This window comes from Leucoraja erinacea, chromosome 19 (assembly GCF_028641065.1).
Source record: "Leucoraja erinacea ecotype New England chromosome 19, Leri_hhj_1, whole genome shotgun sequence".
Taxonomy (NCBI): Eukaryota; Metazoa; Chordata; class Chondrichthyes; order Rajiformes; family Rajidae; genus Leucoraja; species Leucoraja erinaceus.
This window is the reverse complement of record NC_073395.1, coordinates 32,438,702-32,456,757: the sequence shown is the minus strand read 5'-3', so window position 1 is coordinate 32,456,757 and position 18,056 is coordinate 32,438,702. Positions and strand designations below refer to the sequence as shown.

Genomic DNA, 18,056 nt, shown 5'->3' with positions numbered 1-18,056 from the left:
GTTATGTACATTGGTATTCTCTTATCTATCCTGCATCTCTTTGATTTGTCACTATTTCCCATTCATTACATGTCTCATCACATTTTGATTTTCTAAGTGCATCTTTGTTATGGATTATAGTAACTTCCTGACAATTAATGATTTACTTGTCTATTGTTTCCCACTTTCCCCCTCTTTCAGTATTTATGTATTTATTTAAGATTCAAAAATTTTCATTTGTGGAAAATCATTATTAATCCATCCATCAAAACTGTAGCCAACTGTTTAGAATCCTAAAAAGCTGATCTGAGGAGGGGTTGGTTATTGGTTCAATTAATTTCTTCAGTATATTTTCTTTATTAATATTAATTACTTTTAAGTTATTCAAAAATCTTCATTTTTGGTTCTCTACTGTCTGTTTACTTTACACCGACAGAAAAAAATATTTCTTAATGCCCAACACTGAAGTATTTTACTGTAAAGAACTCAAATATTTACATGTTATGCACTGTTGGGAACATTTTTTTGTAAAGGCTGTATTAGTGAATTTGTTGGATATATGTACTAAACAGGAAGTCTGTGGAATTCTCTGCCTCAGAGGGCGGTGGAGGCAGGTTCTCTGGATGCTTTCAAGAGAGAGCTAGATAGGGCTCTTAAAAATAGCGGAGTCAGGGGATATGGGGAGAAGGCAGGAACGGGGTACTGATTGGGGATGATCAGCCATGATCACATTGAATGGCGGTGCTGGCTCGAAGGGCCAAATGGCCTACTCCTGCACCTATTGTCTATTATCTAATTCAATAAGTATGAACAAATAAATAAAATTGGATCCTAATTAAAAAATATATATTTTATAAGACATTTGTTTGCAATCATAATATTAGAATTTAGCTACAGTATAAATGTTCCTCAAATGGTACGGAGAGCTAGCATTAGAAATAACACAAAAAACTGGCTTGAGAAACTAAGAATGTAATAAATAATAGATAATAAATCTTTAACTAAAGTCAAGGAGGATTAGAGGGTAGCTGAGAAAAGATTGTTTTTTTTATCTATGAGCGATGTGGGGGTTTCCGGAACTCACCGACTGAAATTATAGGAGGCAAAAATGCTCAACTATATTTAAAATTCACCTGGATGAACACTTGAAGAGCTGTGACCTACGATGTTTTATATATATAAGCTGTTGCTGCTGCTTGAGTTTTTTTTTCTCCCTCAATTTATTCCCCGTTGAATGCGCTGACAGATGATATGCTAATGTAGTATAACAGGGATAAGGAGTTGCAAAATATACTGATATGCCTTCCTTATTTTTGGGGAAAGTGGCTAATTTCAGTTTTAATCTCCTATTGCTTTATTTTGTTGACTGCATACAACTGTTAGGCACTGAAATCAATCAGCCATACTTAGAATCCATACTCGAGTATTGATGTGACTTACTAATCTTGACCTAATTTAGAATACATACGAAAACAACCAAATAATTTAAAAACAAATTGCAAACACATGTTAGCGATAGGACATATTAAAAGTAGAGATTAATGTGATAATATAGAAACATAATGAACATTTGTGGTTTGTACTAGTTTTGGCACAAACAAAATGAAGAATTCATACAAGAAGCAAACTGTGATAAAACTATGCATGCGTTATTACAGTTGGAATAACATACCAAAAATGATGAAACAGCAGGTTAACATACATAATATACATTTATGAATAAAAACAATAGTTATACCATCAGCAAAAACCAGGAATAATAATTAAAGTTAAAATTTATAATACAAAAGATATTTCAAGGGATTTAGAGATTTACAACAATCAGTGTGTTATATATTTTATCAATTATGATATTTAAAACACAATTTAAATGAAAATGATATAAGAAGCGTTATACAGTCAATGAAATGGTTGTTTTATTTGATGTAGTATGTTCTTAGAGTTACGGCAAAACTACTTATGTATTCATAACATCTGAATATATTTTCTGTGTATAATGGTTTACTCTCTTGATTTGCACTGAAACCAATAACTAAATACATAAATGACATAGAAAAAACAAAGGAGGCCCTGGCGTGGGGGAGGGGGAAGGATGGGGCGAGAATAAAGGAGGATCCGGCAGGTGTGGACCACTGTGGGGGGAGGGGGGGGGGGGGGGGGGGGGGGGGGAGTAACAAGGATGGTCCTGGTGCGGGAAACTTTGTAACTTTATCTGTGCCCTTTGTGTGGTGACTGTTTGTATACCTTGGGCATGCAAGCATAGAATTTCACTGTGATAATAAAGTATTCAAGTATTACATTCAATTCAATTGAATAGTTTAGAAATAGCCAAAAGATGAAATATGATTTAAAATGAAAGTAGCATGTAAACCAAACCTGATAAATTGCGAGAACTTTTTTCACATGTTAAATCCTTCAATTTGATTATATATTGGTTATTCATTCCCTGATATGTGTTATACGATATATACTGTCAACATGCAAGTGTGAAGATAAGACAGTTAAAAGTTATGACAAATGTTACTCACTGTTCTTGATGTTGGAGGTGCTGATGGACTTGTTAGTGATACCATTTCTTGAATCGCTAGTCTGAGTTTCAACCGGTGAAGAGGGTTGCTGATTCCTATTTCCCTTTGAATCTCAGTATCAGACAAGGCCGACATAATGGCTCCACTCTTCACGTTTGCCCGGCAAGCAGCCACGTACCAAGCAGGCATTCCAAGCCACAGCTGTACACAGCAATAAAACACAATTCTCTTATTAACAAGGTTGTTCAAGTATATCTAAATGTTGCCAGAATCGCAAAGCAAACAGGTGGGTATAATTTTGAAAATGACTGGAACCTCATCATAATTACATTCAATTAAAATATTGATGTAACATATTTAATACTTAATAATCAGCAATTTGTTTGTTAAAAGAACATGATAAATAGAAGCAGGACCTCTTCCCTGCTCCACCATTCAATAAGATCATGGTTGATCTTTACTTCAGTACGGCTTTCCTGTACTAACACTGCATCATGCTACTCTTCCAACATCTAAAAATCTATTGATTTTGGCCTCAAACATATTTAGTCTGCTATTTAGCAAATGAGTCTCCACTGCCCTTCCTGGCAGAGAATTTGAAAGATTCACAACCCACTAAATGAAGAATGTTCTTCTCATTCTGTTCTGAATGACTGATTCCTTATTTTCAGACTGTAACTCCTAGTTCTGGACACCCAGGCAAAGGAAAAATCATCCATGCACCTACCTGTACTGTTCTTTACCATTAGATGTGCTGATACCATTTCTTGAATTGCCAGTTGAATTGTTAGTGATACTCTTTGTAAGTTTAAATTAGCTCATCTCTCATTTCTTTAACCTCAGAATTGAGTACTTGCGTGTAATTACTTCTCATATGATAAACCAATCATCCCAGGAATCGCTAATAAACCTTAATTTAATTCCATGAACTGTAAGTATATGCTTCCCTAGACCTCTTGTGCACACAATATTTGGACTCCTAAAGTTTGAAGAAGAGTTAGAGACTCTTGTACGTTAAATTACAGTAAATCACATACAATGTCATCTAAATCTGGCTAAATGTCAACTCCTTTCAAATCCTCACCATTTAAAAATGCTTTGTTTCTTTTTTTCTACCATGAATTCAACTTGAGTGCATGAATTATATATTTTTTAAATATTGTCTTCCATCTATCTTGACTTAACTTGTCTTTATCTCTCTGTAGCTTGTCTGGATTCTTCCCAATGCCTTTCAGATTTTCATTATCAGCAAACTCAGATGAATTATAGTCAATCCACACTTCCAAATCATTGATATAGATTGTTTTCTTCCTCTTATGCAATCCCTTTCAATAGAGGATGATTTGCTTCCAGTCTACTTTTATGAATCCTAAAATGGATCATAAGGCTAATGTGGGAAATGTAGACTTTTCCATGGATTGGGATTGGGAATGAGTTATATGATGGGCAGGTGGGCAGTTCACCATCCACTGGTTATGTAAAATGTTTGTATGCTTGTGAAGCATGGCTTTGAAGTTCGCACTACCGTCTAAAATGCTAAATGCTCCTTCTCCACTTTGCCCAGTCATGGTCAAACGTTGCGAGATCCCAAAAGACAGCAGCGATGTTGCACTTTCTCAAAATGGGTTTTTTGGTCTAACTGTCTCTGCCAGCCACTGTACTTATCTAGATTAGTCATATTTACCCCCCAATAGACCTGTATGCCCCGGCTAATCAAGTGCTTGACTAGATGCTTCTTAAATGTTGTGCCTTCCATCACCTTTTTATGCAGCAAATTTTAGATTTTAACTTCTCTGGATGAAATAAATATTCTCCTCAAATCCCATCCTTGAAGTTTGTCTTCAGTTCATTTAGTGAACATCAGCCATGACCGTTTATCAACAGAAAGATAGCAACATTGGTGTCTATGTAAAATATTCCAAGTACACCTGGACAAGTCAACCAATGTAGCTTCCAAGCCAACATTTCAATAGAGGCTCTATCACATGATATAATTTATGTCGGGCAAGCCACATCGATCGCACATCTAACTACAAAGTCTATGTGTCATGGCAAAGGATTACCAGGTGTAGAGAGGGGAAAATTCTGACATATTTGGAATGCTGAATCTCTCAGTTTACTCCATGTTTGAACTCCACATGGAGCGCAGATTGGGAGTCACGCCTTGAGATAATCATACTGGGGAATTTGCCACTCGGATCTGGTTTGCCGGGTGAGGAGAGGGCTGTGGATTCCCCAGCAGGATCAAAAACAAGACCTGTCAAAGGGCAGATGAGCTTCTAGCGAGCCAATGGCCATCCACACTTCAGTAGAAGTTGCGATCACTGTCATACATCGCATTGTAAGGAATGATGATAAAGCACACGCACCAAAATCCTATATTTCCAGCGGCGGAAGTCCGCAGGAACTGGAGGACAGAGATGTGCGGTGCGTCCGTCACCGTTCCCGTCGGAAATCAGCACCACTGCGTCGCTAATGTTTTCAACGATGATGAATGAATGAAAGTTATTGATATGGTTTTAAGTGTTCTGAGTTAACTTGTTTTTTTTTAAATCATTGTAATTATGTTTTCCATGTCATTGGTTTTCCAATGTCTCAGTAGATAAGAAATATTTAAAACTATGTAAAACCATTTCAGCTTTTACACCCAGCATTGCTGGTTGTGAAATGCCGTCAGGAGTATTGAGTTCTTGGGTCTCCTCATTGAGCCACCCAAGGTCCCCATCACTGACCAAACTTACTGCTGGACCCTAGGAGGCAGAAGCCCACTGAGATACGTGTCCACATTCAGCCTCCATGTCAGGCTGAGGAACAAATGGGAATGGGGGGTAAACAGGCATCGATTCTGGAGACATGTATAAATCTTGCATGATCCATCCACGACTCTGGACGTATACCAATCAAACATCCAAAAATGGTGCAGAATGTATAGACATTTCTGGTATAAAATGTTACCAGTGCAGAGTGCATTTTGAGAGCTTGCTGAGTGTTCTATCACCTTAAATTAATAATAGAAACATGGGTGCAGGAGTAGGCCATTTTGCCCTTCGAGCCAGCACCGCCATTCAATATGATCATGCCTGATCATCCGAAATCTGTACCCCATTCCTGCTTTCTCCCCATATCTCTTGATTCCTTTCGCCCTAAGAGCTATATCTAACCTCTTATATAATCATACAACCTGAATAATTTTATACCACAATTGAATTGCTTCACCTGACAGACACACTTATTGCTAGTGACACAAATTCATAACATTATCCCTGTAGAAATAAAAACTTGAATAATGAAAAGCAAAGCTTTCATGTAAACCTTTATCTGATTGTGTAAACTGTTATTCAGCTGACTATACGTATTCATTCTTTGGATGAGTCGTGAATTGTTTACATACAGAAACAACAAAGATAAAACTCTTTTACCTCAAGCCATGCTACTACTGTTGGTCCATCCCACTGTGCAAATGGCAAACCTTTTCTCCGGGCTTCTTCTAATAATTCATGCCTGTAAAATACAAGCTATATTGAAATGGACATCTTCACTAGGTATTAATCTTAAATCATCAACGTAAGCATAATCTTCTTTATGAGTACAAAATGGGATAAAACAAATCAGCAACTGGTTTAAACCTTGGGACATTTTCTTTTTTTGTCACAATGTTTGCATTCAATGCATCTTCATTAAATAAGATTTTCTTTTGGTTAATACTTACTTTTTCTTCAATCTTCTGTCTTTTTCTGCTTGTGTTCCTAATTTGCCCAATCCAAGGGAATCTTGATTACTCATTTCTGCATCAAATATACCTGCTGAAAGGAAGTGTGTGTTTAAGGTAAAATGAACAGAATTAACAAAGCACTTTTCAAATATGCAGAAAGAATTAAGTCATACTTCTATTTTTTTTCCAGTTCATTTTGTGTTTGTCAATATAGGGGCTGCAAGTTAGTTTCAAAATCTGCCCTCAATAACAACTTTATTGTTTTCAATAAATATGTTAAACACACAGTGAAGTTATGTAGCAATTATGTGACTGGAGGATCAATTGAAATGTGAGTTAGCCAGTGATTGTAAAAAACAAAAAAAGAGTTTTGTTTGAGGGTGTAGGATAAAATCAGAACTTGGATGAAAATGATTGCGGTAATATCATTAGATAATGTGCATATCAGTTATTAACAAAATAACTTTCATAATTTATTAGCTCTATTTGTAAACTTTTGAATAGCAAGTAGGACAAAAATAGGGTTTGGAATGAAAAAAAAAGCCCACTAGCTTGCAATCACTCACCCAGGCCATTCAAGTAGGTAACAAAAATAATGCGGATACAGAGTGGATAAAAGGTTCGCTTTCCTAGAAGATATTCAGGACTGAAATGGAGTCTTATATGGAATAAAACCATAGTAATTTAAGACCATCTATTATTATATAAAACTCTGTGTCCGGCTGCCTGTGTGGCCAGGTGTGTTTCTGACTTGCCACGCCAACGTCAGACGCAGAAACGCCCACATTTTTTCCATTTCGGTAGAGATTTCACTTTTCATTCCAAGTATCCACTCCTGATTAAATTTTGTCGTGTTTATGTACACATTTTTAATAACATCCTTCTCCCCACTCCCCCAAAATTAAAAAAAAACTGCTCTCACCCATAACATGAACATTCAATCGTGTGATGAATGCAACGTTCCATCGTGTGATGTCACAATGCCCAATGCTCACAGATGTCCAATCGGAATGGATCCATTTACATATGCCTTTGCAGCAGCCCCAGCCCCAGCCCCTCCCCCCCCACCCCCGCAGCCTGTGTCGAAGCGCGTCATCACGTGTGTGGGAATAGAGAAAGAGGATTGGGGGTGATAGGGAATGGGGAACAGATGGACTGTCCCTACCCCTCCCCCTTCCACTCTCCCTCCCCACTATTTCCCCTCTCTCTCCCCCACCCCTCTCCCCCCTCCCCCCCACCCATCTCCCTCCCCCCCCCTCTCCCACACATATCTCCCACTCTCTCATCTATCTCCCTCTCCCCCATCTCCTCCTCTTCCCTCTCCCCCCCCCCTCTCTCCTCCTCCCTTCTCTCCTCTCCTCTCCTCTTGCCCCTCTACCTCTCCTCCCCTCCTCCTCCCACCCCATCCCTCTCTCCCCCATAACCCCTCCCCCTCCCCCCTCTCCCCCCCCCCCCCCCCCTTCCCCCCCCACTCTTCCCCTCCATCCAAATGCATTTCGTTGTCTCTGTACTGTACCTGACAATGACAATTAAATTGAATCTGAATCCCCCCCCCTATCCCCCCCCTCCCCCACCCCTTCCCTCTCTCCCCTCCACCCCTTCCCCCTCCCCCCTCTTCCCCTCCATCCACACTCTTCTCCCTCTACCCCCTCCCCCACCCCCCATCTCCCTCCTCTCCTCCTCCCTCCCCTCTCCCCCACACCTCTCTCCCCCTCCCCCACCTCTCTCCTCCCCCCTCCCCTCCCCTCTCCTCACCTCTCCTTCCTCTCCTCCTCTCCCCCCCATCCCTCCCTACCCCCACCCCACTTCCCTCTCTACCCCTTCCCCCCTACCCCCAACCCCTTCCCCCTACCCCTCTGTCCCTCTTCCACCACTCCCCTACCCCTCCCTCCCCACTTCCACTTCTCTCCCCCTTACCCCACACCTCTCCCTCTCCATCCCCCACCCCTCTCTCTAGAATGTAATAAAAACTCTTGCCTTCCTTAGAGCTTTGCAAAATCCCTTTAACTCAGAAACCTGATCCTGTTAGGATTTCCTATCTTTACAGGTTAGCACAAGAGCAAGGTTAAAGATGAAAATAACATAATTTAGGATGTTATATTCTTTTTCTTTGACGTGATTTGCATGCTTGTACTTCATAAGGGGTCCTCCCACTCTTTTCCTCCTCCAGCACATTGCCTGCACTGCAAGCTAACTAACACTCCCATGCCTTCACATGGCTGGGGCACAGCATTTTAGTTCTTCTGCCACTCGTATTATAAAACTTATTTTATGTTCTAACCACTCAACCTCCTTTCACTGCATCTTAAAACTTATTAAATTAACTTTTCCCAGTTCTAAAGATAGGTCATTGACGTAAATTGCTAATCATCAATATACATACTGCATGCTGTCTAGTGTGGTGAGTATTTCCAGCATTTTTTCTTTTATAGCAATATACTTTGGCTAACTTATTTGGAAATGTTAATGCAGAATGGATTGAATATAGAAGATATGACAAATAAGTAGAATTTGTGAGAAAAATGAGCACCACCTTATAAACAAACGCATTAAAAACAAAATCAAATATGTGCTCGATAATATATAAATATATCTCAATAAAGCAAAGGTAACTGCATTAAAATGATATACTGCAATCCTATATATAAAGGAATTAAAACTGCACTGAAGCTTAATAGAAACACATATTAGAAATACATTTCATATTAAAAAGAATCAAAAGAAATTAACAGAATATAAAGACACTACAAACATAAAATGTTGTAAAATAATAGACAAAAGGGAAGATCATATCACAAATATAGGATTGAACAATGGCAAAGATGTTAAGATAATATTTTGCTGTAATTCTTAGAAATGACGGTAGAAACATTACTATAATGGAGGATAAAAAGACAACAAACAACTATGCAAAAGGGTCTGATTATATAAAAAAGGTGTAAAGTAGAGTGATAAGCATATATCCTGATACCATGGATCTTAACCTGCTTATAACATTATACAGAACAAAAGGTTCTAACTATAGCTGCATAAATGAATGGAAAAGAGCTGATGAAAGGATTATTTTATACACTGTTTTCTGTACTGCAGTTCTACACTGCACAACCCTAAATGGGGATTTAATGGAGTGAATAGAAAACACGAATGAAAGATAACAGTTAAGCATATCTGTTATCTGAACTGATTGCCATCATCTGAATTTTATTTTTATTTAAGCAAGTGCTGAGTCTCATTAACAATTAACAATTTAAGATAACTGGCAAAAGAACCAGAGCCATGATGGTTATAATAATCTGGAATGTACTGCCAGAAATGGTTACTGGTCAATAATAAATTCCAAAATCGAATTAGATAACTCTTTGAAAGAAAACATATGCTCTAAAAACACATGCCAGTGCATGGTGAATGAGGAGAGTGGAACTAATTGGATAACTGATACAGAATTGCCTTCTGAGCATTATCATTTCTACATTACAAAGGAATAATGTTCCAATTGTTGATGAATCAGTAACGAGGAGTTGTCAGCTTCCAGGATGACGGTTACAAGACAATGTTTTACATTGTTTTTGTGCAAAGCAATAAGAGATCAAGTTTACTAGATGAATAAAAGCTAACAACATTCAAATGCTAAACTAAAAAGAAAACAAACTTGTTTATTTTTATTCTGGTTGACAGAGTAGACAAGATGCTTTTTGTTCCAGAAGCACTTTCATAAAAAGAACATTATTTCAGCAGCAAACAAAATATGTACACAAATGTAGTCACTTCATAAAATAATTTATAAACATTTTCTAATTCAATCCAGCAATTAATAATTGGTTTGCTAACCTTGTACTGAAGCCAAATGGTCTTTGGCAAGATGTCCTAGGCGCCCTTTCTCTCTCTTTCCAAATAAGCGGCCTATTGAGGATTTGATTCCTTTCTTCTTTTGTCCTTTATGGAGTGAGTCCTGGCTACTTGTACTACTATAATTGCCCATTTCTGCTTCTATTGATGCTGAAAAACTGTAAATCATTAGATTAGAAATTGGCTATTTGCAATATTTTTTTCTCATTCAGCACTTTACAAATAATTCCTCACCTACTGCCAATATTTCAAGACTTCAAATAACGGGTCACCAAATTTAACTGCCTATAAATGAAATAAAAATGAGGTTGCCATGAAAATTTCATGAATTTTCACTATAATTTAATAAACATAAAAAACACAGCATTTGTAAACTCATAAATTAAGTGAAAGATATTTTTTAAATTGTTTATTTGCTAAATGTATCCTTTGCTCATAAGTTCAGCCCAGGAAGGAAAAAAAAAATCACAGAGGTGTTTCAATAGATAATAGACAATAGACAATAGGTGTAGGTGTAGGCCATTCGGCCCTTCGAGCCGGCACCGCCATTCACTATGATCATGGCTGATCATCCACAATCAGTACCCCTTTCCTGCCTTCTCCCCATATCCCTTGATCGCTATCTTTAAGAGCTCTATCTAACTCTCGCTTGAAAGCATCCAGAGAATTGGCCTCCACTGCCTTCTGAAGCAGAGAATTCCACTGACTCACAATTCTCTGTGTGAAAAGGTTTTTCCTCATCTCCATTCTAAATGGCCTACCCCTTATTCTTAAACTGTGTGTCCCCTGGTTCTGGACTCCCCCTACATCGGGAACATGTTCCCTGCATCTGGCGTGTCCAATCCCATAATGATCTTATATGTTTCAATAAGTTTCCCTCTGATCCTTCTAAATTCCAGTGTATACAAACCCAGTCGCTCCATTCTTTCAACATATGACAGTCCCGCCATCCCCGGAATTAACCTCATGAACCTACGCTGCACTCCCTCAATAGCAAGAATGTCCTTCCTTAAATTTGGAGAACAAAACTGCACACAATACTCCAGGTGTGGTCTCTTTCCCCTGCACGGAGAACCCGACCTTTTCCCTGTCGGGTCTCAGTTGTCATTGGGGCTGCAACGTGGAGCGGCCTCCAGCAGGAACGTCCTGGGGCTCCAGTCGCGGATCCTGCGGACCTACTCACCATCACGGAGCTGGCCGAGTTCGGAGCGGGTGGAGCGGTGGTGGCACGCTGCTGCGACCCGACCCCGGGGATTCGGAGGCTTACCGCAGGTCCGGTGGACAGTGACACCATGAGCCCGCGGGTCCCTGCTGGGAGACCGCTTTTTGGGGCTTCCGCAACGGCGACTTCACCCGCCCGAGTCGCGGGGTGGAGGAGTACCTGGAGCGGGGCCTTACATCACCGCCCGCCGCGGCTTCAACGGCTGTGGGACTTTGCTAGCGCCCGCCGGGGGCTCTAACAACAAGACCCGGAGCGTGGCCTTGCATCACCCGGCGCGGTGTTAATGGCCACGGGACAATTGCCATCGCCCGCCGGGGGCTTTGACTCTGACATCGGGAGGGGAATGGGGAGTGCAGGGGAGAGATATGTTTTTTTGCCTTCCATCACAGCGAGGAGGAGATGCGCTGTGATGGATGTCTGTGTAAATTGTGTTGTGTCTTGGGTCTTTTTTTCTTGTGTGTATGACTGCAGAAACAACATTTCATTTGAGCCTCTATGAGGTTCAAGTGACAAATAAATTGTATTGTGTATTGTGTACTAGGGCCCTGTACAACTGTAGATGGACCTCTGCTCCTACACTCAACTCCTCTTGTTATGAAGGCCAACATGCCATTAGCTTTCTTCACTGCCTGCTGTACCTGCATGCTTACTTTCAGTGACTGCTGAACAAAGACACCCAGATCTCGTTGTACTTCCCCTTTTCCTAACTTGATACCGTTCAGATGATAATCTGCCCTCCTCTTCTTGTCATCAAAGTGGATAACCTCACATTTATCCACATTAAACTGCAACTGCATCTCCCCACTCATCCAACCTGTCCAAGGCACCCTGCATCCTCATAGCATCCTCCTCAGAGTTCACACTGCCACCCAGCTTTGTGTCATCTGCAAATTTGCTAATGTTACACTTAATCAATTCATCTAAATCATTAATGTACATTGTAAATAGCTGCGGCCCCAGCACTGAGCCTTGCGGTACCCCACTAGTCAGTGCCTGCCATTCAAATGACACCAGTTCAAATAATTTAACTCCAAAAATAATCTTCTCATTAAGAAGAAAAGGTATTATGGGTATGCTCTGACCACAATTTGGTATAACATTCCTGTGTACTATCCCTATCCTTAAATGACATTTATTGGTAAAATACATAGTTATTATACCATCAGTCTAAACGTAAATTATGTATAAATCCATCAATGTATGTTTGAAGGAGCTTATGGGGATGGATCCCTGCAATAGAGATACTCACCTTCGCATATCATCATGATAGGATGGGAGGGTATGAGTCATTCTGAGTGGTCTTGGCGATGATGGAGGTGATGTTTCACATTTTATCGTAGCTTTATCTTCGTGACCATCTTCCTGCACAGCTGCAATCTGAACAGCAAGAGGAGAGATCTCCGTTCTCAAACATATACTAAGTGTCTATGTCAGAAAATACTTCCAAAATTGCAGTTTTAATATTACTCACTAAATGTATATTACTAAATTATATAAAATGGAATAATTAGCATTCTAACCGTGAAATATCTACATATATGCTCAACAATATCAAATAAATAATGAGTTTAGACAAATTATGATTTTTTGAAAAATGCTAATCAAAGAATGATTTGATGTTCAAAATCTAAATATATAGTATTCCCTTGAAATGCAATTAAGATAATTACCTTTCTCCGATGCTTCCTTAGATCACTAGGCTGATTTGGCAAAAGAGTAAAGGCACAAAAATAAATAAGAACAGCAGATGGTCATTGCAAGCATTGCCAATTTGAATATGAATAATAGTTTACAATAAGTCATACATAATAAACCAGAAAAGGCATTTACAACCAGAGCTTCGAACATGCTTTCGAACCTAGACTTTCCATTCAAAAATACCATGCAATTTTCTATGTAAGGCTTGAACTATGATGATGACCCGTGCTTTCTGCGATCTAAAAATTTGGAATGCAAAAAATTCAACTCTAGTTTGCCTTGCCTTTTTCTCCAGTAAGTACTCTCAAGAAAATTCAGAAAAAAGTGCATCACATTTCATTCATAAACTTACCAGTGTCATGATGCCCATACGATCCATGTCCCTGGCAGGGCTACGTGCTCGGAATTTTGGTGTTGAGTGCCCACTTATCGGAGGGGAGGAACTGGCTAATGAAGACGCAGTAACCGAGCCTGTAATAGATCTCCCTGGATGCATTCTGGCCAAATTTAGACCTTCAAGGCTAACACTACCCACTCGATTCTCAATTTCCTCAGCACGAAGTTCAGTTGACTCCTTCTCTTCCTGGATTAACCTGAAAAATTCACAAAGGTTTAAGAAAAAATTGTCATGCATTTCATTTCTTTCACACCCCACACAATATTTATAATTCATTCAAATACCTTTGATCATTGGTCAAGTCAATGCTTAAAATACTGTGTCATGATTTAGAATTAGTAATCTTGTAACTTTTGGACTGTTCTCCGTATTCACATGGAGGAAAATCTGTTGTTCTTCTGCAATCTTTCCAAAATGTAACTGGACTCTCAAGAAATATGCTTCTCACAAATGCTCTCCGAAATGGCCAAAGGCTCCTCAAAACTGATTAATGCATAAACTGCATCAGTTCAAAATGGTGCCTCACCATTTTCTCCAAAGGCAATTGGGGATGAACAATAAATGCTGGGCTTAACAGCAAAACCACCTCTCATAAATTAACTATGATTTTGGTTATGCTTGTGAATTTTCTGGTTGCGCAATTGCCATGTTTATCCATGAGCCTCCAAGATGGATTCTTAGAGCAGCTTGTATTGGAGCCTACCAGAGAGAAGGCAATTCTGGATTTACTGTTGTCTAATGAACCAGATTTAATAAGGGAACTCAAGGTAAAGGAACCACTAGGAGGTAGTGACCATAATATGATAAGTTTTAATCTTCAATTTGAGAGGGAGAAGGTTAAATCAGAAGTGTCAGTGTTGCAGTTGGACAAAGGGGATTATGAAGGCATGAGAGAGGAGCTGGCCAAGGTCGACTGGAAAAAGATCCTAGCAGGAATGACGGTGGAACAGCAATGGCAGGAATGTGAGGAAGATATGAGGTGGGCATAATCCAGAAGATGCAGGATCATTTCATTCCAAAGAGGAAGAAAGATTCTAAAGGGAGTAAGAGGCAACCGTGGCTGACAAGGGAAGTTAGGGACGGTATAAAACTAAAAGAAAAGATGTATAACATAGCAAAGAGTAGTGGGAAACCCGAGGATTGGGAAACTTTCAAAGGACATCAGAAAGTAACAAAAAGGGCAATACATGGTGAAAAAATGAAGTACGAAGGTAAGCTCACCAAGAATATGAAGAAGGATAGTAAAAGCCTCTCTAGGTATGTTAAGAGAAAAGGATTAGTAAAGACAAATGTGGGTCCCTTGAAGGCAGAAACAGGTTAAATTATTATAGGGAACAAGGAAATGGCAGAAGAGTGGAACAGGTACTTTGGTTCTGTCATCACTAAGGAAGACACAAACAATCTCCCAGATGTACCAGAGGACAGAGGAACTAGGGAGACAGAGGAACTGAAAGAAATTTGCATTAGGCGAGATATAGTGTTGGGTCGACTGATGGGACTAAAGGCTGATAAATCCCCAGGGCCTGATGGCCTGCATCCCAGGGTACTCAAGGAGATGGCTCTAGAAATTGGAGGCACATTGGTGATCTTATTCCAATGTTCTATAGATTCAGGATCAGTTTTTGTGCATTGGAGGGGAGCTAATGTTATCCCACTTTTCAAGACAGGAGCGAGAGAGAAAACGAGGAATTATAGACCATTAGTTTCAATATAATTATGGAGAGGGTCAGAACTGGACCTAGGGTTCAGATTTTTGATTGGAGAAAGGCTAACTTTGAGGAGAAGCGAAAGGATTTAAAAGGAGTGAATTGGGGCATTTTGTTTTGGGAAGGATGTGGAGGAGAAATGGAGGACATTTAAAGATGAAATTTTAAGAGTACAGAATCTTTATGTCCCTGTTCGGTTGAAAGGAAATAGTAAAAATTGGAAAGAGCCATGGTTTTCAAGGGAAATTGGACACTTGGTTCGGAAAAAGAGAGAGATCTACAATAATTATAGGCAGCATGGAGTAAATGAGGTGCTTGAGGAGTATAAAGAATGTAAAAAGAATCTTAAGAATGAAATTAGAAAAGCTAAAAGAAGATATGAGGTTGCATTGGCAAGTAAGGTGAAAGTAAATCCAAAGGGTTTCTACAGCTATATTAATAGCAAAAGGATAATGAGGGATAAAATTGGTCCATTAGAGAGTCAAAGTGGACAGCTATTTGCAGAGCCAAAAGAGATGGGGGAGATATTGAACAATTTATTTTCTTCAGTATTCACCAAGGAGAAGGATATTGAATTATGTGAGGTAAGGGAAACAAGTAGAGTACCTATGGAAATTATGAGATTCAAAGAAGAGGAAGTACTGACACTTTTGAAAAATATAAAAGTGGATAAGTCTCCAGGTCCTGACACGATATTCCTTAGGACATTGAGGGAAGCTAGTGTAGAAATAGCAGGGGCTATGACAGAAATATTTCAATTGTCATTAGAAACGGGAATAGTGCCGGAGGATTGGCGTACTGCGCATGTTGTTCCATTGTTTAAAAAGGGTTCTAAGAGTAAACCTAGCAATTATGGACCTGTTAGTTTGACGTCAGTGGTGGGCAAATTAATGGAAAGGTTACTTAGAGATAATATATATAAGCACCTGGATAAACAGGGTCTGATTAGGAACAGTCAACATGGATTTGTGCCTGGAAGGTCATGTTTGACTAATCTTCTTGAATTTTTTGAAGAGGTTACTCGGGAAATTGACGAGGGTAAAGCAGTGGATGTTGTCTATATGGACTTCAGTAATGCCTTTGACAAGGTTCCTCATGGAAGGTTGGTTAAGAAGGTTCAATTGTTGGGTATTAATGGTGGAGTAGCAAGATGGATTCAACAGTGGCTGAATGGGAGATGCCAGAGAGTAATGGTGGATGGCTGTTTGTCAGGTTGGAGGCCGGTGACTAGTGGGGTGCCACAGGGATCTGTCTTGGGTCCATTGTTGTTTGTCATGTACATCAATGATCTGGATGAAGGTGTGGTAAATTGGATTAGTAAGTATGCAGATGATACTAAGATAGGTGATGTTGTGGATAAAGAAGTGGATTTTCAAAGTCTACAGAGAGATTTAGGCCATTTGGAAGAGTGGGCTGAAAGATGGCAGATGGAGTTTAATGCTGATAAGTGTGAGGTGCTACATCTTGGCAGGACAAATCAAAATAGGACGTGCATGGTAAATGGTAGGGAATTGAGGAATGCAGTTGAACAGAGGGATCGAGGAATAACTGTGCACAGTTCCCTGAAGTTGGAATCTCATGTAGATAGGGTGGCAAAGAAAGCTTTTGGTGTGCTGGCCTTTATAAATCAGAGCATTGAGTATAGAAGTTGGGATGTAATGTTAAAATTGTACAAGGCATTGGTGAGGCCAATTCTGGTGTATGGTGTACAATTTTGGTCGCCTAATTATAGGAAGGATGTCAACAAAATAGAGAGAGTACAGAGGAGATTTACTAGAATGTTGCCTGGGTTTCAGCAACTAAGTTACAGAGAAAGGTTGAACAAGTTAGGTCTTTATTCTTTGGAGCGCAGAAGGTTAAGGGGGGACTTGATAGAAGTCTTTAAAATGATGAGAGGGATAGACAGAGTTAACGTGGATAAGCTTTTCCCATTGAGAGTAGGGAAGATTCAAACAAGAGGACATGACTTGAGAATTATGGGACAGAAGTTTAGGGGTAACATGAGGGGGAACTTCTTTACTCAGAGAGTGGTAGCTGTGTGGAATGAGCTTCCAGTGGAAGTGGTGGAGGCAGGTTTGATTTTATCATTTAAAAATAAATTGGATAGGTATATGGACGGGAAAGGAATGGAGGGTTATGGTCTGAGTGCAGGTAGATAGGACTAGGGGAGAATAAGTGTTCGGCACGGACTAGAAGGGCCGAGTTGGCCTGTTTCCGTGCTGTAATTGTTATATGGTTATATGGTTATAGACAGTTAGCCTGACATCGGTGGTGGGGATGCTGGAGTCAATTATTAAATAAGTAATAATGGCGCATTTGGATAGCAGTAAAAGAATTGGTCCAAATAAGCATGGATTTATGAAGGGGAAATCCTGCTTGACTAATCCTCTGGAATTTTTTGAGGATGTGACAAGTAAAATGGATGAAGGAGAGCTTGTGGATGTAGTGTATCTGGACTTTCAGAAAGCCTTGGATATGGTCCCACACAGGAGAATAATGGACAAAATTAGAGCACATGGTATTGGGGGTAGGGTATTGACATGGATAAAGAATTGGTTGGCAGACAGGAAACAAAGAGTAGGGATAAACTGGTCCCTGTCAGAGTGGCAGGCAGTGGCGAGTGGAGTGCCGCAAGGCTCAGTGCTGGGGCTGCAACAATTTACAATATATATTAATGTTTTGGATGATGGAATTAAAAGTAACTCGAGCAAATTTGTAGATGACACAAAGCTGGGTGGCAGTGTGAACTGCGAAGAGGATGCTAGGAGGTGTGAGTGGGCAGATGCATGGCAGATGCAGTATAATGTAGGTAAATGTGAGGGCATCCACTTTAGCGCAAGAACAAGGAGGCAGATTATTATCTCAATGGTGTCAGATTAGGAAAAAGGGAAGTGCAACGAGACCTGACCGTCCTTGTACACCAGTCACTGAATGTAAACATGCAGGTACAGCAGACAGTGAAGAAAGC

The 18,056-nt window shown here is 39.8% G+C and overlaps 1 protein-coding gene across 1 annotated transcript in view; it reads right to left on the bottom strand.

The window, feature by feature from the left end:
* The window catches only part of ppfia2 (PTPRF interacting protein alpha 2), a 281,508-nt gene that overhangs the window by 44,571 nt on the left and 218,881 nt on the right, over positions 1-18,056 (bottom strand). Inside the window, 7 exon segments of the mRNA XM_055650768.1 lie at positions 2,508-2,708; positions 5,927-6,008; positions 6,217-6,310; positions 10,048-10,223; positions 12,537-12,664; positions 12,958-12,987; positions 13,338-13,578. Of these exon segments, the coding sequence (XP_055506743.1) occupies positions 2,508-2,708; positions 5,927-6,008; positions 6,217-6,310; positions 10,048-10,223; positions 12,537-12,664; positions 12,958-12,987; positions 13,338-13,578 (952 nt within the window).